At 37.8% G+C, this 25,863-nt stretch overlaps 1 protein-coding gene across 2 annotated transcripts; it reads left to right on the top strand.

Annotated features, from left to right (window-relative positions):
* Nucleotides 1-25,863, top strand: MTF2 (metal response element binding transcription factor 2). 2 transcript variants are annotated; one of them, XM_074151615.1, is made up of 15 exons: nt 1-224; nt 11,589-11,787; nt 11,927-12,008; nt 13,503-13,598; nt 13,950-14,050; nt 14,394-14,542; nt 15,754-15,849; nt 16,948-17,016; nt 17,885-18,008; nt 21,251-21,318; nt 21,706-21,876; nt 22,577-22,685; nt 23,254-23,312; nt 23,436-23,540; nt 25,017-25,863. In XM_074151615.1, exons 1-15 carry the CDS (start codon nt 220-222, stop codon nt 25,369-25,371), a joined length of 1,788 nt encoding a protein of 595 aa, XP_074007716.1. In that variant the 5' UTR covers nt 1-219; the 3' UTR covers nt 25,372-25,863. The 2 variants fall into 2 exon arrangements, with proteins under 2 accessions (XP_074007716.1, XP_074007717.1); XM_074151616.1 differs by lacking the exon at nt 1-224 and adding an exon at nt 7,692-7,711 and having other exon boundaries at nt 11,583-11,787.

The following is a 25,863-nucleotide window of genomic DNA, read 5'->3' as shown; positions in this document are numbered from 1 at the left end:
GGGAAACAAAAATGGCGAGGGGCTACGGTGGAGCCGGGCTGTCTGTGAAGCGGCTCTGACCCCTCCCCCGCCGCCTTTCCTGCGTCGACGCCGCGGGGTCCGCTCTCGGGGGGGATCCCGCTGCGCACCGAGGGCCCGGCCGCACTGGGGCGCCGGGGGGAGGCTCCTGAGCTCGCCGATTTCCCTGTATGAGGCGGTTGGCACCACTCGAGAGACCGAATGAGGTGAGGGGTGGGGGGGACGGGCGGGCGGGCCGCGCCGGCGGTTGTGAGGGGGGGGTGGTGGAAGGAGGGGCGGCCGGGCCCCACGCAGGGCGGGCGCGCCCCGTAGCTCGGGCCCGCCGGTGCCGCATCTCCCCCACTCCCTCCCTTTCCCCCGCGGCGGCTGCGCCACCCGCCGGGGAGGGGGTGCGAGGGGCCCCGCTCCGGCGCTGGGGGGCCCCCGCAGGCCCTTTGGGGGAGGGGGAGGAAGCTCCCTCTGAGGCGGAGGCTGGCAAGGCGAGTGAGGGGTCAGCGGTGCTCCTCGGTGACCAAAACAAAGGAAAGGGAGGCAGCGGGCCGTCCGCCGGGGTCCGCGGAGGTGCTGCCGCAGCGGTGAGGTTGCGGCGAGGCTTGTGCCAGCTATATTTTTTTTGGTATCTTCTCCTTTAGGGACATTGTCCGAGTAGGCTGCGTTTGCTTGAGTGCGAGGGGAGCTGTACAAAAGAGGAGGTGGTGGTGGTGGTCGCTGGTAACTTTGGTTTTGGTTTCGAGCTAGGCGATTTGAACGTGTTTCGGAGCTTAACGTTTTTAGCCCGCTAAAATAGGGTAACTGTTGCTGGCTGGAAAGATGTGCAATAATGCCTTGTCTTTGGTGTTTGAATTCTGTAGGAAGAATGAGTTGATACTTTTGTTAGTCAAAGAGAACAATATGGTACTGTGTTGGGTGCTCTGGACACAGATACTAGTGTTGAAATGCTAGGGGTTATCATCCACCCATGAAGTATCTGGGTGCTATTTAAAGGAGAGGGCTCTGTGTAATTCAATGAAAGGGCCTGCCATGAAGGCAGTGCAGCACTATGCGTGTTTCTTGAATTTCTGATAGTTAGGCCCTGCTCATGACTTTAAAAGGCCAAACATAGTCATGGATAATAGCATGACTTTCTCCTGATGTAGTGTAAGGTGAAGCGATCAATGCTTTGTACCTAAACTGTCAAAAGCATGGGATGATAAGGAAACAGTTTTGCTGTTTTTTGGGGGTGTCTGTAATCAGGCTGGTAAAAGTTAACAAGTTAATGTTTGTCCCTTTGAGTGCTCACATTGCAATTAATTTGAAAGCATTTGAGTTTGAAAGAATAATAAAAAAAGCTTAGTTCCTATAGTATTAGAATATATGCTATTAGGTTCATACCTTTTTAGTGGAAGGAGAATAAGGGTTGAAAATATGAAAGAAGGTGCATAATAAAGTAGTGGAAGTGAGAAGGATCTTTGCAGGGAGCTACAAGCTGGTGAAATGTGGGTCTAAACTGAGAGTATAATTCAGTAATATTTTCCATAGTTAACTTATTTTGTTATAGGTATGTGGCTTCTCAACAACCTGTCTTTTCTGCTCTGGGGGGAATTTTAAATCAAGTGTAGGTTGCTTCTCAAAAGTTGGCATAATATGTCTAGTTACCAGTTGTTAAGGTGTGTATATATTTATTTTTTTTTTAAATAGGTAAAAGACACATGCAGTTGTAGCTATAGTTGAGGCTGGCCTTGAACACGTTGTGTTTGCCCTTCCCTGCATTAAGAGATCAGGTAAAGTGTATGAGAAGAGCAGCTGTAACAAAAAAGCTGCAGTTCATTTTGTGGTAGAGAGTGGACTTCTGTGTTCCCTGGAGATAGATGTGAATGAATATAGTACTAAAGGCACCTAAAACGGCTTTAAAGCATAATTTGTCCTCCTCATGCTAGCTGTGGAGGAGAAACCTTGTGGAGGGAAGAAACACGTGTGACTAGAAGCCAATGTGAATCCTCTCTTAGTTTCTGAATTGACAGTACTTTTTGTGTGACTGACCTCTGAGCTTGCTGCAGTGTTGGTTTCACCTTCTTTACAGGCCTTCCTTGCAGGAAATGGAGGGGAAGTGTGTCTTTGAGTAATACACATCAGGAGAAGAATTAGAAAACCACAGGTATTGCTGGAGGGTCCTTGGGCAGGGAAATACCTGTTACTGAAAGAGCTGAAACTAGTCGAACATACACTTTGAACAATCTAGATTTCAAGCTGATGGTCTCTTCCTAGAAGGTAGAATCTCTATGGAGGAGTGAAATCAAGAGGTTTAATTTTCTTTGAAAGAGAGCCGATGATGAGAACATTCCTGATGAGTCTGAACATATTTAATTTACTAAATATCTTGGCAGATAATAATTATTTACGTTTTAGTTTAATTTTTCATAAGCGCTAAAAGTAGTATATTTGTCTTCATTTGCCTTTGATCACCTCTGAAACCCTTTTTTCTCCTGCTCACTGTGCTAGTCAGCATGTTTTATGTTATCCTTCACTGCTTGGGTGCGTGCTCATATTATACTCCCTTATGTATGTTGCTGGGGATACTGTAGAAACCCAAAAGGCAGTGGCTGTGTTCAAGGAGGTGCTAAGTACACAATTAAGGGAAGATCTGATTTGAAAAGGTGTGTTGTGACCTGATACCATTGTTCTCTCCCTGATACTACCTTCTGCCTCTTTGTGTACAAACAGATGATCAGTCCCTAACAAATGGCTCTTACAAGTACAGGAATGCCTTATGCTGTTTCCCTATATAATAAATATGTTGTTCTGTAATGATCTTTTAAAGACTAATACTTTCACTTTGCATATCAAATAGAATTAAAACATTTCTAATTATTTATAGTTTCTTGAGGGAGAATGTGAGCAAGTAAAACCAAAATCACAAAAGATTATAGTATTATGGAGATGAGACTGCACTTTGGTGGCTACCTCTTTTTAATAGTATGAATCAATCTTAATAAGGAAAGTCATACTTCACAGGGTCAAAAGATGACTTGGGTTAGAAGGGATCTCAGGAATTCTGTGGTCCTGCTCAGTGTGGCATCAGCCATCAGGCCAGACCAGGTGGCTTTATCCAGTCAGCCCTTGAAAGCCTCCAGTGATGGAGGCCACACAGTGGTGGGGCCCTGTTCCACTGCTGCACTGTCCTCGTGGGGAGAGAAAGAGAGGGGGGGGCGGGGGGGGGGGGAAACCACAAAAAAACCCAACCAGAACACACACACACACCACCACCACCCCCCCCCAAAACCTCAACAAAAGTGTGTCTTGTCCACACCCCCACATCTCCCCCTGCCCCCTACTCTCTCTTATTTCAACATGTGTGTTACCTCTTGTCTTCCTGCCATGCACTACTGTGAAGAGACTAATTCCATCTCGTAAATCTCATAGGAGCTGGAAGGGTGCTGTTAGGCCTCTGTAACAGCCTGGTTCCCTCAGCCTGCTTTCATAGGGCAAGTGCTCCAAGCTCAGATTGTCTTGGTGGCCCTTCACCAAACTTGTCTAGGTCTAGTCTGATGTCTGTCTTGCTCTGGGAGAACCAAAACATAGCATTCTAGGTGCTGACTAACAAGTTCTGTGTAGAAGGAAATAATTTCTCCTCAATCTTCTGGCTAAACTTCTTTCTAATGTGTAACAGGTTCATAGACCTAACTGCTAATCGGCTGAATAGGCTGCAGGGACTTACTTAGTCCTTATTACCACTTTCTTTTTTTAGAAGCAAAACTTAATACTTTCGTCGGGTAATGTGATAGATGAAGTTTTGAAAGCATAGAGCTACTTAAAAAAAACGCTAATATTTCTCATCTTGCTGACAAGGAGCAGCTTATATAGAGTGGTTGCCCTGAAATCATTGCTAGCACCAGTTTTTTCTGCCTTTAAACAATACTTTAACTTGTATCCATGAAAGATTTGTTAAGCATTGCTTGCTTGAGTAGCCTGTGAATTGGCTTGCTGCACATACTTAAACAGACATGAACTTGACTTATGCAGAGCAGACAGGCTCCTTCCATGCGCACCAAGGTAACTGTGTGATGTTTTCTTGGGGCTATTCTTTACAGGTTGTGGAGAACATGGGGTATCCATAATGATTAGAGAATCGCAAATGTTACACCCGTCTTCAGAACAGGCCAAAAGTTCAACCCAGGGAACCAGAGGCTAGTTAACCTCACTTTGGTCTCTAGGAAAGTCATGGAATAAGTCTTCCTGGAAGCCATTTCTGAAAGGACGTTGTAGAGAAGTGGGGGGTTGGTCTCTTCCCCCAAGTAACAAGAAGAAATGGCCTCAAGTTGTGCCAGGGGAGGTTTAGCTTGAATAGTAGGAAAAATTTCCTTGCCAAAAGGGTTGCCAAGCCTTGGAACAGGTTGCCTGGTGAAGTGGTTGAGTCATCATCCCTGGAGGTATTTAAAAGATGTGTAGATGGGGTGCTGAGGGACGTGGTTTAGTGGTGGACATAGCAGTGCTAGGTTAACAGTTGGACTGGATGATCCTAAAGGTCTTTTCCAACCTAAATAAATCTAGGATTCTATGACATCTGGAAAGGTGGTGACTAAGATCAGTCAGCATATATTTCCCAAGGATAAATCATGACCTGACCAACTTGACCACCTTCTATGTTAAAAATGGCAGGATTTGTGAACGAGGGGAGAGGAATGGATGTTGCTTACCTCAACTTCAGCAAGGGTGAAGGAAGTGGCTGACAGGAACCTCATGAAAGTCAACAGAGACAAAAGCAAAGACCTGCATCTGAAGGAAGAACCTCAGGCTAAGATTGGCTGGGGATCAGCTTTGCAAGATTGGCTGAGGGTCTGACAGACAGAAAGCACAACACGAGCCAGCAGTGTGTCCTGTGAGCAAAGGCAAGTGGTATCCTGGGCTATATTAATGGGAATGGAACCAGAAGATTGAGAGGAAGTGATTATTTCCTTATACACAGAACTTGTTAGATGTTCTGTGAAAGACATCAAACTAGACAAGTTTGGTGGGAGGCCACCAAGACCAGTCAGAGACTGGACCACTTGCCCTATGAGAGGAGGCTGAGGGAACCAGGCTCATTTAGCCTGGAGAATAAAAGGCTTCAGGGAGGTCTAACAGGAGCCTTCCAGCTCCTATGAGAAGATTAGTGAGATGTAATCCGTCTCTTCACAGTGGTGTGTGGCAGGAGGACAAGAGGTAACACACGTCTTGAAATAAGAGAGAGTCTGATGAGTATGGGGAGGGAAATGTTTTTTTTTGTGTTCTTGTTTTTTTGTGGTGTTTTTTTTTTCCCCTCCTTCCCACTGAGGACAGTTCAGCAATGAAACAGGGCCCCAGCATGGTTGTGTGGCCTCCATCGCTGGAGGCTTTCAAGGGCTGACTGGATAAAGCTACCTGGTCTGGCCTTACAGCTGATGCTACACTGAGCTGGACTAGAGAACTCCTGAGATCTCTTCTAACCTGAATTATTCTGTTATTATTCTGAATTATTCTGAACAACTGTAAACATTGAAAGTAATTTTGAGAATGTATTTCTTATCCCCCAGCCATTATTCTTTGCTTTTCTAAACTGAGGGGTGCTTGGGTTAGAGTCCCTTTATCCTTCTTCTATATAGTTAGTGATGTGGCTTAGGCTTTTGATTGTACCAGAATACAACATAGTGTAAAGATAAGGAGCTCGATCCTAAGTGTGGGCCTGTGTTGGGGCAGATGAAGTATCCCGTTAAGTCTGTCTTCTTGGCCCGGCAGAATCTTTTTATTTGAGTGAGGGATGTATGGCTGACACAGCAGATTGATAATGTTTGGCATGAGAGCTTATAAATGACAGAGAAGATGCGGAGAAACATGTGGCTAGGATCCAGCTGCTAACAGAGGCACTGGATCCCGGTCACAAGTTAGCAGCTATGCTAGAAGCATGGCTTGGTCTTCGTTGTGTGGTGCTGGGTAAACCAGCCAAGATTGTGACTCTTGGAAAAGACTCATTTCCCTTTTTTGTGCTGTGAGTGCTTGCTGCTTACCTGGCTTGTCTAGTTACCAGACCTTTCTGTGAGGTGCTTTAAATTGTTTAAAATGTCAGAAAATTAATCCATATTAAGAGAAAGAAGACTAAATAGGAAGCTTATGGAGAAGTCAGCTTGTCATTCCAGAGCTAATGCGAGGGGAGCAAGCTGCTGTATTGGGTAAGACGTGTGAAACTGCCCTCAGTTTTGTGTGCCTGAGCCCTTGCTAGACCTCCACCCTTCCCCATTCCCTGTGAGATGTTAACTGTCCTGTCTTATGGAGAGCAGAACAGACTTCTGGTATTTTATCACCCTTCTTCATAGTTGAGTTTTCTTTAAAGTTTAATAAAAGTGTAGTTTGTAACTTCAGACAGAACAATTGTGATTAATCTGCAGTAGCGTCACACTTTCAGAACTTAAATTGATTATCTCTAGTTATAAGTTCTTTCACTAGATCTTCCTCTCTTATGTGATACCACGTTTTCCAATTTTGAGAGAGATCCTAAACCTTGAGTTGTCTTAATAGGATGCTCCGTCTGTGATTCCTAGCCTGATTTCCCTTCTGCTAAATCTGTTGGCCTCTCTAAACTCATCTTCCTTTCAGTGTGATTTTTATTTACTGGCAATAAATTAATTATCTGTGGGTCCCACTTCTATGAGTTGTCTCAGTGGATTAAAATTTTCTCTTAATACTCTTTGGGCACTTAGTTGTTAAAATTTAATATCTTTAATTTAGCTTCCAAAAACTATCTGTACTCACAGGGTAGCTATCATCTGTTACTATTGCTGTATTTGTGAATCACGCAGCCATTTTGGAAGAAATTTCCTGAAACTGCTTGGATTTTCAATGAAACTGTCTCTAGTTCAGTCATGCAGTCTGGTGGTGCCAGTTGAGGGAGCATGTGTCCCAAGTTGCTTCGTTGCATTTGTTACGACAAACCATTCTATGAAACAAATCAGTGAACTGAGATGGCTGAAAAAAGAACTCTGTCAAGGGAGTTTTTCTTAACAGGAGTTGTTTTACAGCAGTTGTTCCAACTGAAGGAATACAGGAGTACAAGTGACCTTACCCTGGCAGTGCTACTGAGGAAAAAGAGACTTGGAAACAAGAGGGAGAGTGCTCAGTCTTGTAATCCTCCAGTCCCTTCATATTTTTTTTCCCAAACTTTTTAGCACTGTTAGTGCAATCGTTACTGCACTGTAGGATTGCAGTGGAGATACAGGAGTCAGAAGCACTAAATGAACATTGAAATTTTCTAACCTCTAATAAAGAGGTTAGAGTTATAAACAAGTCAAAAGTAACAAATCTAATTTTGATACAAGCAATGCTATGCGTAGTGAGCTGTCATGGTTCACAAATCAGACTGATCTAGGCAGCTTACCTTCAGAGAGAGTTTGCAGTTCCTATTGACAAAGAATGACAACTGTCCTCTGCTGCAGCATGTTATAAACTGATTCGTTAAGTAGATTAATAGAAAGTCTTCTGCTTGTCTTGATTGAGAATGTCTATGGGTATGATCTAGATCCCAAGGTGAGAAATCAATGAGTGTTTTTAGTACTTCATGAGATCAACTTCATAAGAAACGGTGAAATTGCGCTTATATTTTGAAGCGTATTTCAACATGCAGACACGTTTTACTGACTTTCCGCCACTAAATAATGAAAGATTGTATGGGTGCATAAGTACTTTCGTTGCATTTTAAGTGCTTGAGTAAGAATACAGCCAAAACATACTCAGTATTTAGTAAAGGATATAAAGCCAAGATAGGCTGGACATGCTGTGTGACATGCAATGTAGCTTAGTTGTGCAAATTAAATTAAAGTAGATTTTATATTGGATAAGTTTTTCCAAAAAACAAGACTGCTTTGGATATTTTGCCATTAGATGTTCTTGGAGAGAAGTTAAGATGGTGGGGAAATTGTTACTTAAAGGTTACTAATTTTGTTGATAACTGTAAGTGTTATAGTAGGAAGGTGCTATGGAGCTAACTTTACGGAAGACTGGAAAGCAAGCTTCTGGAAAATGTGGAAGCTTTAATTCCAGAACTAGCAAGCAAGAAGTTATCCTCAGTTTGCATGGTTGGTGTGGCTTTCTGGTACTCCACTACAGCAGAGAGCGCTGTGGCAAGACAGATGAGAAAGTTATTAACATTTTAGGCATGTAGTGTTTATGCTGGTCTGCACTGAATTTATTGTGATTTCTTGTGCAGTGTTTCCAGACGGCAATTGAGAGACACCTGCTTTAAGTAACTTACGGCATGCTAATTAAACTCAACTTGTTAAAACAGTAGCTCTTCCCACTTAATCTCCATCAAAAACGTGGAGGCAACGTTTCCCTGAAGTGGAACTTCTTATCCATGTGGAAAGCAACTGTTAAGCTAGCTCCAAGTGTCAGCCTGTTGTGATAACTAACCCTGTTTTCAGTCTATGTGTTAGATAAACCATAAACTGCCACAGCAGGAGCTACTTCATGAGCTGTTCAGTCATCACTTCAGGAGTGCTATCTTCCACAAAGAGAGCGATGTGGACAATGGAGAAGTGTCCGCTTTATTGGCTCAGACCTTTACTGTCTGTCAAGGTCCTTCAGTGTCTGAAGTAGCTATTGTGAATTTAGGCTGTTGTGTAGGTCAATGTATAGACTCATTTAAGTGCTTTGTGCCAGAAGATTATGCACAATGCATTTTTGTTATAATTTGAAGGGAGTTATGGGACAAACTTTTGTACTAGGCATAATGTTATATGCTTTTGAAGACTTCTTAAATACAAAACTAATAAAAATAATTGTTGATTTTTAAGTGGTAATCTGTACTAGGTTATGTATAACAAATGAATTGATTGAGTCTTTTTGTTCTGTTCAAGATTTTTCATGCCTTTTTTCACGTACTGGAAAAGAAGAGGCAACGTTCCTGCCTTTTAACTGCTTTCTCTAGTCTCTTAAATCAAACCAGATAATAAGCTGGAAAGACAATCTTTGAACCTCTAGAAGAGAGTGTCAAAACTCTTATTAAACTGTTTCAAGGTGCCCTAGATAATTTGCTTTAGGTGCTTTGAACATGGCAACTTGTTGACCTGTTTAATATGCTAAATCAAGTTCATAGATGTAATTTGAAGTAACTAAATACTTTAATATTTGTAATGATGAGTCGTTTCCAAGAAGATAATTACTGGCTGAGACCAGGTTATAGTTTCACAACAACTTCTATTCTGTTTTTATCAAGTCTTGCCTAACTTTTAAACATTGCTTGCTTTGTGCCAAGTTGGGTGTGTATGCAGTCAGAAAGGTTTGGGGAACTGATGAAGGTAAACCCTTTTTTTTCCCCATCTTGACTGGCTGACCTCAGACACATTTGTTTCTGAGCCTGTTTGGTACTTGGGTGTGTAGATGGCTGTACAGATACAAAGGAGACAGTAGAATGTGGTTGCAACAAGTGTTAAGGGCTGGGGCCCTGCTTTGGAGGCCCTTGCAAACATTTAAGCTATTGTACAAGGCAGGGGGCAAAATCTTGCAGTGATGTAGAAAAGATGGCAAATTTAAATGATGAAATACTCTAAGGGTATGAGGTTATTCAGAATAATGTAGGAAGTTTAGAAGGACTTCAAGCTACTGAGTGACTCGATAATGAAGTGGCAAATGAAATCTGGTGTAAACAGAAGTAGTACACAGTGGGAAGAGGAACAATAGTCTGGGAGCAGTTAGAATGAAAACCTGCAGTTTCTAACCATTCTTTGAAATTTTTAACTTAATGCCCAATTGCAATGTTGGGGGGGGGAGGCTACAAATGCTATTAGTTGGAAAGGAGCAAAGAATAAAAAAATGGCCTAGGCTGAGGCTGCCATGCTGTCACCCTGTTATTGTAAACTTACTTTGAATGCTGCATGCTTTCTGTCCCATTTTTCAGAGGTTAGAGCAGAACTGGAGAAAAGCAGCTGTAACTTTTAAACAGCTTTCACTTGAGAAGCAGCAGAATTGGTAGGTTTCTTTATCTGGGAAATATGGCTGTGTGAGTCTAAACATCATTACTGGAGTGTGAAGGGAGAAGATAGAAAATGACAGTTTAGTTCTCTGATGCAATGATGAAGGGCATCAAATGAAGTGACAAGGTGCCAGCTGTGAAACAAGCCAAAAGAAGTGCTGCTTTACAAGTTCAACACAACGTGTAGGAAAATTTGCAGAAGAAAATTCCATTAAACACACAAAAAAAAGAAAGACGTTACTGCTTGAGACCTTTGGACCCACAGCCTGTAAGAAACTTAGAGAATATTTGGGAGAGGAATGCTATTGTAAGTTTTGTATTTTCCTCTGATGTTCCATAGTCACCTGTCTGAATATTTTTGTATTGGGATCAGACAGGACTTAAACTGGTGACCCCATTGTGCATGAGGCTGCTAGAGTTATTGGGGTAGGTGAAACACTCATCTCGCCCATTATGGCTGCTCTTATGGTCATGTCATTGTTTAGATTTACACTGATTATAAGTGTGCTTAATATAGCTGTCTAATTTTCTTGTGTTTAACCTTCTTGGTTTAAACTGTTTAGTACAAAAAAAATTTGTTGATCACTCTCTAGAATATTAACTTTTGCCTTTTTGCATATTTCTGATGTCTTAAACCATTATAATTCCAATTTTATTTTCATATTGAACGTCAGCAGTGAACTTTTTAGGGAGAAGGGATTCCCTTCTCTTTGAAACTTTACAGTAACTTCTTTAACATCTGAATAGTAATTCTCATCAAAATAAATAGGACACTGATTCATTTACTGTTTTTGTTGGTGCTTTGTGATTAATTCGAATGTTTCTGTTGCTGGTAGTGTACCTAGGCTCTCTTGAGTGAGGTGAAGCTTCACTCTTTCAATTGACTCTGTCCTGTTTTAACTCCCTGATCTGTCCTTGTGTTTTTGTCAGTTATATGTACATTGAGTTTCTAAAGAGGGTAATACATTTGGATATAAGAATGGTAACTTTGTTTTACGGTCTCAAATTCTGTCTATTATTTACGAAGATTCTTCCTTGTGTGTTATCTGGTCCTATCTTATAATTTTCTGTATTTCACTCCTTTACTTGGAGTGTTGTGTTTGATAGCTAGATTGATTTTGAGTAACTGACTACTGAGTACCATGTCAATTGTCAACAACTACCCTCCCTACCAAGGTAATATAGTTAGAAAAAGATTACTACCTTTTTAGCTTCCTTGGAATTTTAGAAACCTGTCAGTGACTTTAGTGACTGTTTTGCATAAGTAATCTTGTATTGAATGTTATTGATGCATTCTTTGATGCTTCCGGTGACTTCGCGAAGAGTCTCTGAGCTGGAAAGTTTGTGTCTCCCTGTCTTCATTTACATTAGTTGATTTTATAGAAGATTTTTCTTTATATAAATTTGTCTTTTTCAAATTTTTAGACTCTTATAGTAGCAGAGGCACTGCTACTAGAGGTGTGTAAATTCTGAAAACATGACCAAGTTTTTAGCTGTCTCAAGTTCTGGAGTTAGCTGAGCTCTGGCTGTGAATCGTATTAATATTTAACATATATGGTTTCCAATTTTAACCTAGTTCTACCTATCTTTTTTTTTCTTGCTTTCCTTTCTTTAGAGACTCTACAGTGGTGGGTAATTCACTGGTCCATAAGCGGTCTCCTTTACGTCGAAGCCATAAGACCTCAGCATCTCTGACCAAGCTGTCGTTATGTGATGGACAGAAAGCCAAAAAGCCACTGTGTAAATTTGAAGAAGGTCAGGATGTCCTAGCTAGATGGTCAGATGGCTTGTTTTATCTTGGAACTATCAAAAAGGTAAACAAACTTTTAACTTCACTGGAGTCCTACAGTATCATATGTTGGTTAAATATTACAATATTATTGTCTCAGTATTAAATACATTATTCTGTTTAGTCCTTTTATTCGTGGCTTCCGCTGTATTTTTGTTTTTCAGATAAACAAACTGAAACAGAACTGCTTCATTATATTTGAGGACAGTTCCAAATCCTGGGTTCTCTGGAAGGACATACAAACAGGCAAGAACTTCAGTGAAGTAGTCATTGTTTGGTATTTAATTTGTTTAGATTACTATATATGTTAAAACAAATTATTATGTAATATTCTTGTATCCTAAAGAATGATATAATTTAGTGTGACCCAGGATCATGAATTAGGCAATTTATTTTTTTAAATTATTTTCAAACAACTCCTTATCATTGCAGTTACTTTTTTGTTTTGGTTTTTTTTTTTTTTGTTTTAACATAACTATGTGCAGGGAGGGGAGAACAATTCTAAAAATTATCACGTTTGAGTTTATTTGGATGGGGATAGAGTATAATACTCTGTCTTAACAGAAAACTCCAGGCCCGAATTTACACCAAGTTTATGTCCTCCTATTTTCAGTTGAAACAACATGACGTGGAAAGAAAAAGACTGGAAAATCCTAGGTTTGAATGGAGTTTTCACATTTAAAAGTAACACCATAACTGTTGCACATAAGAAACCATTACAGATTTTGGAATATTCATGTGATATAAAGAAATGTACAGTTATCAAGTGAGACATCTATTGTATCTTAGCTTTGATATTTTAGGTATTTGGGGAGTAGCTAGTATTTTGGTAATCTAATGCTAGTAAAGCACAGATGACAATTTCAGTGACAATTTCTTCTGAAAATCAGATACAACTTCCTCATCATATAAAGGCAAAGGAAATCTGATCTGGCTCTCGCTGATTCTGGATGTTTAAACTAAACACTTCATCTGCCAATAGGAGAAACTTTGTATTCATAATAGTGGAAAGTCAACTGCTTTATTTTTGAGAAGCTTTTAAAATACTTATTTTCTGCTTATGTATACAATCTCAATTAATTTATTGTAACTATCAAACTTGAGTGCATGAGTGTGATAACATGTAGATTAAGTAATCCAGATTTGTGGTATCCATTGATATGTGGTATAATTGGAGCAAAATGTAGTTTTGTTTCCAGTTTGCAAACTAACATTTTTTTTCTTACCTCTACTATTGCTTTTGTACGCTTGCAGATATGTGTAAGAAGTAATAACAAATTTCCTAAGTGTGTTGGGGTTTAATATTAAAGCATACAATTATTAATCTGCCAATTAATATTGGGCAGATCTGTCAAGAAGATATGCACCAAATTGTGCATATATTTACATGAAAAGCACAAACTACTGTAAATACAAAACATGAGTTGTCCAGATAACATTTGTTTATACATATTTTTTTAGCCTGCGTTTACATTCTTCAGTTATTAAATTTTATTGTTGATATTACGGAACCATGGACTGCATAGTAAATAGGAAATATACAGCCTATAAATATCTGATAGTCTATGATAAGTGATATAAATATTTGTAATACATAGAGTCTGTACAAAGAGGCTCTGTAACAATGTTTCTACAATGCACGGATCTGTAACTGAAATTATGAAGAAAGCCATACGTGTGGTAACCATTCCAACTCTAGACGTAATCTGAAAAAAAAATCACCCTTTCATCTTTGTCTAGGAGCCACTGAAAGTGGGGAAATGGTCTGTACAATATGTCAGGAAGAGTATTCAGAAGCACCGAATGAAATGGTTATATGTGATAAATGTGGGCAAGGTAACTAGATTTTTTTTATATTTACTGCATTTTAAGAGATGTTTTGATTTGTTCCGTGCTGTGACTGACTACTCAACTGATCTTAAATTTTATAGCCCTTAGCAGCTATTAACAGCTTAGTGAATAATGATAATCTGTGTTAAAGTGACTAACACCTGTTCTGTAGGTAAGGTTTATTTTTAATTTTTCTTAATGGAAAAAGGCCATTTCAAATGTATTACCAATCTCTGTTCAAATTTTTGGCACTTAAAGATGGATAATGTCTTAGTGCATTAAAATTATATAGAGTTAATTCTGTGTAAGCTGCTTTTGACACTTTAATAACACTTAGGCTTATAATTTTTTATACAGGTTATCATCAGCTGTGTCACACACCAAATATTGATTCCAGCGTGATTGATTCAGATGATAAATGGCTCTGTCGACAGTGCGTTTTTGCAACAACAACAAAGGTCTGTTTCTAGAAAAACATTTTTAATGCATCCCATATTACATGCATACTTTGTTTTTTTGAAGTTGAAACAAAAAAATAAAAAATGGCATTTTTTTCAGCAATTTCTTATTTTGTTAACTTTGGACTGAATTGAAGTTTTATATGTTGGGAATTAATATTTATTTTAGAAATAGATGACATTTGGCTTTCAACTTATTTTTAAATATGCTATTATAAAACAAATACAGGTGAAAGTATTTTACTTGTTTATAGATAATTTTTTGTAACTTTCAAGTTCAAGTATTTGAAAGTTCCAGAAATATAGTATTGTTTTTGTAAACTGATGTGTTTGTTTCTGCCAGAGGGGTGGCGCGCTTAAGAAAGGACCAAATGCCAAAGCACTGCAAGTCATGAAACAAACATTACCGTATAATGCAACAGACCTTGAGTGGGATGCAGGTCATAAAACCAATGTCCAGCAGTGTTACTGCTATTGTGGAGGACCTGGAGAGTAAGTAAACAGATAACATAGAAGAACTTTTCTCCATAATGGAGCTGTAGACTTTGGCTCTACTTTTACTTGTGAACTTGTTAGTTTTTGTTTCTATTGTGTGTAGGTATTAAATTCAATGCAAAGTGGAATTTTGAATTTATTTTTTTGTCTTATGGGAAATACATTATTAGTGGTTTTCCTTCTCCCATCAGATCTTTTGGTTTGTTTTAATTCTATCATGTGACCATTGCATAAGGTCACAGTCCATTCAGTAACAAGCAAGAATTTTTTTTTTTTGCATTGCTACTGTTAACATATTGAGATTGGATGGAGTTGTTTAAGCTTCTTGCAATTCTGGGCAGTGATTTTCTGATGTTAACTCAGCTCTGTTATTAGTCACGAATATAAATGTATCTGGAGATTAGTTTATTAAATTGTCTGGTTATACCATAACATCATACCCTGGATCGCAATTATTGGCGGGGAAAAAACTTTTTTCCAGTTATGGCATTTCAGAGTCCTCTGCTGGTTCTTTCTTACAAGAAAGGCAAGAAGAGGACTTTTAACAGGGAGATGTGTTTGTATGGATGACTGAATGAATAAAATAGCATTGAAGATTTGAAGTGAAGGCAAGTCAAGAGTCCCACAAAGAAGCAAAGCTTTTGAGTTTATAGTCACAGGACAGAGCTCTGGTTTGAGAATTTTGCAGACTTGGACAAACATCAGCCTTCAATTTTGCATGGTTCCTTTTCTTAAGGAAGGAGCTGAAAAATGAAAAGAAAAAAGTGAACTGTGAAGTTCATTTTGAGGATTCAGCTAGTTGAATCCTCAGAACAAATGTTTGTAACTAAATGTGGCTGTGCTGCGCTTCGGAAAATAGCAAGGAAGCTAATCCAGTATGTGAGAAGGAGCTTATATGGAGTTACTGAATTCTTGTTATCAAGAATTAAAAGGTGGTTGTCAGAGCAAATGGAACTTTTATTTTCTGAATTTAATAACTTAATTCATGCTTTTACTAGACTATCTTTTATTATTCTTAGTCACTCTTTTCTAGTAATGATTCCTTATGGAACTCAGTGTTACTGAAGTATCCCTACAGATGACTTTGTTTTATAAACTGTGAAAATCAGTTTAGCTCAGAAGATCCCTTGCTATTTAATTCAAATGTAGTGAAGAATAATTTTCAGTGACTTTTTTAACACATCTTGTTTTTCTTTCTATTGGCGAAGCTGGTATCTAAAGATGTTGCAGTGCTGCAAATGTAAGCAGTGGTTTCATGAGGCTTGCGTGCAGTGCCTCCAAAAGCCAATGCTTTTTGGTGACAGGTAAGAAACTTAAGCTGCACTCTAAGGTTGTCTTTTTATTTAAAATTGGAGGGAATCTTGCATATGAGCTTTTATTAAGGTATCTGTAGTACAACAGTATTTTTCCAAAATGGGGTGAGTTTTGTGCAGGAGATCATACTGAAATATGCGTTCAGGTGCCAGGAAAATGCAGTTCTTATCCCAGTTTAGTGAAGGAGGGTGGAATGGTAATCACTGGGTAGTTAAACTGAAATAGTTACTGACTTCACTTTTCTGTGGAAGTTCATTATACTGGCTACTGGGAGACCAGCAGCTTTAAAGCACTGCATTTTAGTGGGCCTTATAAGTTGGATAAGGGCTTTCAAGTTCACATTGTATAGGTGACTAATCTCTTGTATGCGACAGGCACCATGCTTCAAGATAGGCTGTTGGCGTGTGTGTGTGGTAGCCGTTCCCTGTACTGGTAGTACAGTATCAGGAGCTGGAAAAAGCTGGAAGGATAGCTAGACTGAGGGGGGAGCTCAGTACATCCTCTGTTCATGTGTGATGAGGTGGGACAAAAGGAAATGGAGTGCTGGTCTATGCTTTCATTTTAAGAGGAACTTGGAGTAGTTGGAGCAGATGAGAGTGAAAACTGGAGAAGGGAATCAAGGATTATCTCATTCATTATCTATTATAGTTTGTTTGTTTTAGTTGTTGGTTGTGCTTGGATGTTTGTGGGAAGGAACTGATTTAGGTCCTAGGAATGCATGGATTCTTTAAGTGCATGTTTATACTGGGGCTCAGGTTTCTGCATTTGAGAGGAGTGAGGGCATTACAGATCATTTTCAGTGATATAGTCACAGGTTGAGGGACTTTCTTAGGGAGTATAAAACAGTGGTATCAGGATAAAATTGAGTAAGTACCTTGTATCTGGCTTGCTAGGTACCAGCACAGATTGTGGAAGTTGTTTATAGGAAGGTGGAAGATAAAGGGACTCTAAAATATCATATGGCTGGATTTCTAGCCTGCTTAACTTTTATTTTTTCATAATTAAGGTGTTAAAACATTGAGAGAATGTGTATATACAGACACCCACCACCCAGACAGATGTACATAAACATATGTATATATTTTTAGGTTTTATACGTTCATTTGCTCAGTTTGCAGTTCTGGACCAGAATACCTCAAACGTTTACCCTTGAGATGGTAAGTATGAATTATTTTTTACTTTTTTTTAAAAAAAGGTGAGTTGAATATATGCTCTGCTTTTCTTTTTGGTATTTTGATTCTACTTGCAAAAAAGGAAATACATTTGCTGCTCCAGGTTTTTTCCCCGAGTTGTTCTTACTGCCTGTATGAACAGGGACAACTTTTCCTTCAAAGTTTATCCTTAAATATAGAGATATATTGCAATTGTGTGCTCTTGGGATTTATTCCTGGGATTGTTCAATAAAGTATTAAGCAACTACTCACTTGTTGCATATTTGAAGATTAAGATATCTGAACAAAAGTCTTTATTGTGGGTTTAGGATCCTGACATTACATAAGCCAAATGTAGTGAGTCCTAGAGTACATATCTTGACACATTTTATAATAGTTTCCTCAGTGAGATTTAATGATTAGTTGTAGTTTGAAATTTTTGAACTAACCCATATTAGAAATTGTATCCAATTTACTGGATATATATACTAACAAATATATGATGGAAATTACCTTCTAAAATGTTAATTAACCAAAATACTTGCATATATTCAGAATTGATATGTTCAAGTATGAATTCAGACTTAATTAAATATCCCATGGTTTAGACCAGTTCTGGAGTTTAAAAGAACATCATGACAGTGAGATGAGGCAGAGATGAAAATAAGATTCAAAGCAGAAAGAATCACTTTAAGAGAAATGACAGGAGACTTCATAATGTTGTTCCCTGGATTGAGTGTTTTAAGTTGTGCTTTCTGTTCTTCTATGTCATGCTAATAGCTCTTCTACTAAATTATTGCAAAGAAAAGCAATTGGAAGAAAAATACTTTTTTTTCCCCTCTGTTTTTTTTTCTCAAATATTTCTGAATTCTAGGGTAGATATAGCACATTTATGCCTTTACAACCTAAGTGTTATTCATAAGAAGAAATACTTTGATTCGGAGCTTGAACTTATGGCCTACATTAATGAAAACTGGGATAGATTGCATCCTGGTGAGGTAAGTAACTGGAATGCTCTTTTTTGTTTTTCCTCACAGTACATACGTGTGTCCTGAAAGGTAGTGACCTAGGAACTGTTTTATTCTGGATATTAAATCCTTTATTACCTTAAAATCTGTTAATCCTGAATAATGAGACCATCTTTAATTTCCTTGTAGAAATAGAATGCTTTAAGTGTTACATGTTTTTCTGAGCTGTAAAACTTCTCAAGTGGTCCATGCAACTATTATTTTATTATTTGCATGGCAACTTTAATTATTTATACTCAACTGTTTACGCTGTTGCATAAATGTGTTTTCCTTTAAATTCATTTTATAATTCTCATAGTCCTGTGACATTTTCATGTGCACAGACCAGAAAATCTAAATGTAGACCTGAATGCAGAGTGTATTGCATATGAAGACATCTTCAAAGTCTCTAAGGTGTAAAACGTAACAAATTATTGTACACACACATTTCCTCTTTCCTCCTTCTCTGAAACATGGGGGTGATCTGTTCATGTCCAAGTCTAAAGATTGCTTTGATCCTTTTCCAGTCTGATTCTGCTACTTGTTAAAGTATCTTGGTTTTAGTTGACTACTACACTAGTGATTTTTCTAGGTGTTTGATTTACTGGGCTGTTACCTTAGTGTTAAAGGAAATCCATTTCTCCAAGCAGACTGACGTCATATTTGACTAAGAGGAACAGTGTAGATACTTGTTTCTGCATGTAAGGTTGGATGCAAAACTTACGTCTAAATTCAAATTTGCATGCTCCTAGTAGAGTATGCACTTTGTTCATGCATGAAACTTGTTTAGGGTTTTGAAGATTCTTAAAACAGGTGGCATATAACCAGTTTGAAAGTTTCTTATCATGAGTACATGCAACTTTTATACTACTTTCCAGTGAACTCATACATCTGTAATCCACTTTTACTAGCTGACACAATTTGATGATCAAATGTATGTTCTTTGTTTAAATGAGTTTAAAATATGTATGTTTAGAATGTTAGCGTCAATATTTTTAGAACGACAAACAGTCAAGTATTACTAAGAAATGACAATTAGTGTCATTATGAATAGACATCTCATTTACTTTGGGATGTGTGGCATCTCTTAGTAAAGTCATGTCAAGTCAATAATTTTGTCATACCAAGTCTCAAGCTTTAATTAAAAAAAAAAAAAGGCTGCACAAAATGTGGTAATTCTCACACCATCTTTTCAATGGAATGAAATGTTCTGGCTGTCTTGCATATTTTTTAAACTGTGTAGCAAGTGGTGTTTAACTTTGACTTTTTCCTATTATTGAGGGAAATGTCAGAGAAATTAATGTTTGTTTATCTCCATAGCATAAATTTCTTCAGATTTAACATAATTTCATGTCAGAATGGCTGGTCAGAGCAGCCTTGGTGTGGATGAGGAGAGTGGAGCTGTCTAGCTGCCATTGACTTGGAGAAGTGGAAAGGCTACAGTCCTTATTGTACTCTTCTTCCCCCTTTCCATCCATCCATGCTCAATCTATGTGAAAAACACATAACTAAGGGGTAGGAAGGAGAGGGGAGATCCAAAATAAGGAAACTCGCCTCTTTTAAGTGGTATTTTCAAGTCCTTAATTGATATTTCTAAACCTTCAAGGAAACTAGTTCTTTTAAGTCTGAAGATTAAACTTTTGATGGGATAGATCTTGAATAAATGCATAAAAGCTGTGTTGAGGAAATCTTCAGGACTTTATTCTGAAAAGATTCTAAATGTCTCTCATGAAGTTGGGAAAAATTGTGTCTTGAAAAATTTGAGGTAAATGTATTTTACTACTTTGGTTAGTCTGGTTGCTTTATTAAATAGAGATTAGTCACAGAAAGAGTAGCATCTACAACTTAATGGGTTTAGGGGTTTTGTAATATTATTAGCGTGCCACTTTTAGAAATGGCACTTTGGTTTCTTTCTCTAGCTGTGTATAATTGAAAAAGAGGAAAAGTGTGGTTTTTTTTTTAGCCATAGGTAAGATAGGAGTAAATGGTGGAATTATCAGACCTCCTAAGCCAGTAATTTTTAGCATGTTATTATTTAGGATGCAATAAATATGAGGCAGTTTTCTATAGTTAAGTCTTGCAGAGTTGCAAGACCTCTGGATGGCAATTGTACTGAAGGCATATGGTAAAGATGTGTAAAAACAGGTGTTATTTGCCTGGGCTACAATTGGTTGAATAGCTCCTTTAACTTTAGTAGTTGGGTAGATTGTGGATCTTGCCCCAGATTGTATTAAAAGGTTGGTTTTTATGAGTATATCTACTCATTTAGCTGGTAGCTAAAGGTGGTTTTTTTGAGCTGCAGATGTTGTACAGTTTGCTCTATAGTATCCAGACTAATAGTGGAACTTAAACCGTTTGTCAACTCTATAAGATAAACTTACTGCAGAGCCAATTGGATATAAGTTCTGGAACATTTTGGCATGGCAACTGTAAATATGGTAGCTTCACTGGGATTTAAAAATAGCCGTCTAATTATAAAAATAAAATTATTTTAAATTCTATTACATAAGTGTTGTGTCCACTTCGTTACAGTCACCGCTGTCCTTATTCAGGTTTATGTCTCTGTAATTCATAAGTGTGCATTTTTTCAGCGATAAGATTCCATGTTTTGGTAGCTTGATAGGGACCAGCTACTTCAGGCTTGGGTGCAAGAAGGGAGGTTAGACTGGGTCTTAGCAAAAGTGGCATGAAAATGGATTTACTTCTTAAATTCTAGTAACTCTTCTGGGCCTCTTCCATTTTTTAATTTTTTTTTTGTATCACACTGAGTAATGTTGGCAAAAATGGGAATTGGGTCCTGTGGCAGGATTTTGGTTAAAATGATCACCAATAAAATAACTAAGTTCTTGTGTCAAAATACTTATCTTTTGCTTGCAATCTCTTTTAATTTGGGAGTACATAATGCCACAGAAGAATTCTTGTTAGCAGTCTTGGGAGGGCAAGCTAGTATTATGTTCTTTGAGTAAACTAAAATTCTTTAAGATATTTTTCTGGCACTTCTTACAAGTGAAACTCAAATTCTTTGGCCTGGGCTTGATCCTGGCATGAGTTCTGTGGATGTAAATCACAAAATATGGGATAATTAATATCCTTTGAGGTTAGGTAGTTTCCATAGCTAATACTTCATAAATGTACTTCACATCCAAATCTGTAGTTACAGTAACTCAAAGTAACTGGAATCTTTCTATTACTAAAGAATTTGACAGGTTAAATGATTTCTTAATACTTCACAGCTGGCAGATACACCAAAATCTGAAAGATATGAGCATGTACTGGAGGCATTAAATGATTACAAGACCATGTAAGTTATTGGCACTTTTTGTTTTAATTGTTATTTGCCTATTTAATATGATTTAGAGTCTTCGGTCTCCTTTGCTCAGTCTGTCTGATAATCACTTTGGCTGCAGACAATGTTTAAATTTTAAATACTGTTTCTATTTCAAACTATAACATTATGTAACTATTTGAGTGGAACCTAGATCGTGAGAAAAATTGTTTTAACTTCCATCCTCTTTCCACTTCACATTCTGTATTTGAGAGTGATGATTGCATTAGGGCAAAGAGGGGAATAAAATAGCATTAGAATGAATATTCTAATTTGTATAGTTTTGTTTTGCATGTACACTGTTACTTTAAGAGTTGCTTTCTCTGGAATCAGAATTTTAACAATTAATTTAAAATCATCTAGGTTTATGTCTGGAAAAGAAATAAAGAAAAAGAAGCATTTGTTTGGCTTGAGAATTCGTGTTCCTCCTGTGCCACCAAATGCTGCTTTAAAGGCTGAAAAAGAACCAGAAGGAACTTCTCATGAGTTCAAAATTAAAGGCAGAAAATCATCTAAACCAATCCCTGATGTGAGGTAAAATAACCCAGTCATTCTGGCAATGTTGTGGTGAATCGGGGTGCTTGGGGTATATTTTTGGTGCCTACAAAAAAAGGCCTTTTCATTGTATGATGTATTTTTTTAATAACAGTAAAGGTGAATGTCCTGCCTAAACCGTGACAGTGGACTATTGTGAGAACAAGGTCTTAGAAGTAATTTAATTAGCGTTCTCTTAAGATCCTTCTTAAAAAAAACCAACCAACCAAAAGAAAAAAACAACCAACAGGAAATTTAGCAGTAAGAACGATAGAAAATATCCCAACTTTGCTGATATTTGGGAAACAAAATCTTTTGCCTTTCTGGAGCTCTTGTGCAATAATCTAACTAGAATTCTAAATAGGAAGTGTGATGCGAAGCTGTAACTTGTATTAGTAAATGTGACATCTTTTTTTACCAAGTGTGATCATATGAATAAAAAAAACATTTTAACACTTGTTTGTTCCTCTTCAACATTAGGGAGTCAGTAATGTAATTAGAAAGATCTTGTATCTGTTTGTTATTCTAGAGGCAAAAATATGTAGCTTTGTACCTGACAATTTTGATTTACTGGAATAACCTCATTTAGTGCAATGTCTTTGCAATAGACATGTAATTGTGTATTCATTGCCAAAGGAAAACTTGTATCCAATAAAAACTATTTTCAATAATACAGGACAAAATATAAATTTTCTTCTAGGGAGTTAAGCAATGGTATAGAAAGAAAGGGAAAAAAAAAATCAGTAGGTCGTCCACCTGGCCCCTATACAAGAAAAATGATTCACAAAACTCCAGAGTCGTCTCCTCTGGTAAGGTTTTATTTTAGATATCTTACATCCCCCTCTTCCCACCCCTCCCCTGGATTATAATTTTTGAATCGTGATATTCCCCCATTCACAGAATCGCAGAATCATCATGGTTGGAAAGGACCTCTGAGATCAGAGTCCAATCATACACTCACAAAAACCACCTACAATCTTGGGCACTAGAGCATGCCCTGAAGTGCCATGTCTACATGTTTCTTAAATACCTCCAGGGATGGCGACTCCACCACCTCCCTGGGCAGGCTGTTCCAGTGCCTGACCACTCTCTCAGTAAAGCAATTCTTCCTGATACCTAATGTAAACTTCCCCTGCCACAACTTCGGAGCATTTCCTCTGGTCCTGTCACTGTTCACTTGGGAGAAGAGGCCAACACCCACCTCTCTACAACCTCCTTTCAGGTAGTTGTAGAGGGCAGTGAGGTCTCCCCTCAGCCTCCTCTTCTCCAAACTAAACATGCCCAGTTCCCTCAGCCTCTTCTCATAACCCTCAAACCAAATTGATACAGCAATCAAAACTTAATTTGAAGTACTTCTTTTGTTCTTTTCCTCTTTAGGATAATGAACCAGTTCCAGTGATAGAGAACCCAGCCTTGGAATTGCCCTGCACTGTTGGGTAAATTAAAAAGAAATAAAAAAAAATCCCTGTAAAACACTATAATACCATGTTATTTATCTGTTCAGTTTTTAATATAATCTTATTTTTATTACATGGCAACCCTGTTATCTTGCATATCAGGAAATCTGATGGAACTGCACATTCATCTAATACCTCAGATGTGGAATCCACAGGTGCTGCCAGTATGAAAGAAACTACCTCATCTAGCATTTCCAGACATTATAGGTAATTATTTAATCACTCTATCTGCTACAAAGATTAAGATTTGCAATATTCATTTTAATAAAATTTTCTAAAAGTCGGGAGGTGATCAGGAAACAACTGGTTCAGCAATATTTCACCCTTAATAAACAGAAGTTGCAGAGATCCTACAAGAGATACCTTGCCAAACTGTAACATGTAATGTTCGAAGTCTGGTTTCTTCAAACCTGGGGTTCTGTTGTACTTCCAATCAGTTCGGAATCTTTTGGCGAACTTCCATGAAATCTGGGAATTTGAGTAGTTCCGAAGAAATTGTGGTCTAACAAGATTAATGAAGATAGATGCTTGGATAAGAGAGACCCAAACCAGCAACCCACACTTAAGAAAAACAATTTTCTGTGGCCTAGTCATTGCCAGTGCTGTTTTGTTGGGGTATTCTTGTTGTTGTTTGGGTGTTGTTTGTTTTGCTGAAGCTTCAACTAAAAAAAAAAAGTAGAAGATAAGGTAAGAGGTTGATTAAGTTACGAAGCAGCTATAGTACATGTGAAATGGAGGTAAGGGTATTGTAGAACTGGTGGGACAGTAAACAGGGAAGAACTGAGGATATTGCAAAGGAGTGTAACATTAAGAATGTGGTGATTCACTGGGATTTGGAGTAATGAGAAACTGAGACTCAGAATAGAGCATGGGGAAATCTAAAATAGGACAAAAGAAAATCAGTCTTTATTAGTTCTGCTTACAACACAGGGTGAGGGGGTTTTGTGTTCACTAACTACTGTTCTTTGATGTAAAATATGTAGTTAAATTACATTTACTGAGAAGAATTAATCTCCATAAACACTTCCTAAGCTTAGTTTTCTAATAAAGGCCACAAAAGAGCTGACGTGTACCCCAAATTAATTTTAGCAGCTTTTGGTTTTGTAGGTTTGTGTATTCATGTTAAAGAGTAAGTATGCTGTGATTGTCTACAGTCAATAGAGCATGAAAAAATTTTTGGCATAGTCTTTGTAGATAAATTATTAACTACAATCAACTTTTCTGCAAGTAAATTGTTACTTGAACTTTCCCCTCTCAAGTTTAGCAAACGTAGATTTCTCTTTTATTGAGGTACATGGTTCCTCAGTCTACTTATTTCGGTCTCCTTTCTGGTTCATGCTATCAGGTGCTTTCATGAGTCATTTTTGTGTGCATTACTGCTACAAATTGTCTTCAAAAAATCATGTTTAATTTAGGATTTGAAGCCCTTAAGCCACTCAAGTTAATATTATTTAGGTAAGTTTTCTGACATTGATTTAAAATTAGTACAATTTTCCTTATGTAAATCTTTATTTTGCAAATGTCATATTAAGTCATCTATCTATAGGCTAGTATTTTTATCAGTGAAAAATAGAACAAAGAAGTTATGATATGAGTTGCATGGAAATAACTGATGATAAAGCATAGATTTTGAATAAGTTCCTTGGAGTTAATGCTGGTTTGTTGGTTTGGGTTTTTTAATAGTTTATCTGACTCGAGAAAAAGGACTCGTACAGGAAGAACTTGGCCTGCTGCAATACCACATTTGAGAAGAAGAGGTCGCTTTCCACGAAAAGCACTCCGGACTCAAAACTCAGAAATTGTAAAAGATGATGAGAGCAAGGAAGATTACCAGTATGATGAACTCAATACAGAGATACTTAACAACTTAGCAGATCAGGAGTTGCAGCTCAATCATCTAAAGAACTCAATTACTAGTTATTTTGGTGCCGCGGGTAGAATAGCTTGTGGGGAAAAGTACCGTGTTTTGGCTCGTCGGGTGACACTTGATGGAAAGGTGCAGTATCTTGTGGAGTGGGAAGGAGCAACTGCATCCTGACTGTAGGACTGAACATTATGTTCACTGCACTGTCATCTGTAAGTACAGTTCATAATGCAGAGCCACGAGAGAAATGTGTCTTTAAACGTGTTTCTAAAAACAAAACAAAACCAGTTTAGCCTTAACATGTAATTGTTATCATTACAGCTCTTGTGATAAAGACTTATCTTTTTAAAATCTGATCTGAAACTTAAATTTTTTAATCTGAACATTATTAGATTGTTTTAGGTTGGGATATTTTGGGTTACAATTGCTTAAAAATGTGCATGGTGTTTTAAAAAAAAAGACATTTTCTAGAGAACATTCCATGGATACAGTTATTGTGATTTAGAGAAAATATTATGTAGATAGCACAAATCTTTGAAAATTTTTGTTTTCTTACCCAAATGTTTGCAGAAATGTATTTCTATTTCAATACTTTCTAGATTTCATAAGTGCAGTGTATATAATGCCTACTGAAGACTGTAAAATACTGGTTTTCTTTCAAAGTGT

The sequence above is a fragment of the Numenius arquata genome, chromosome 8 (assembly GCF_964106895.1).
Source record: "Numenius arquata chromosome 8, bNumArq3.hap1.1, whole genome shotgun sequence".
Classification (NCBI taxonomy): domain Eukaryota; kingdom Metazoa; phylum Chordata; class Aves; order Charadriiformes; family Scolopacidae; genus Numenius; species Numenius arquata.
The sequence above is the reverse complement of the archived record's forward strand: the minus strand, read 5'-3'. Positions and strand labels throughout refer to the sequence as shown.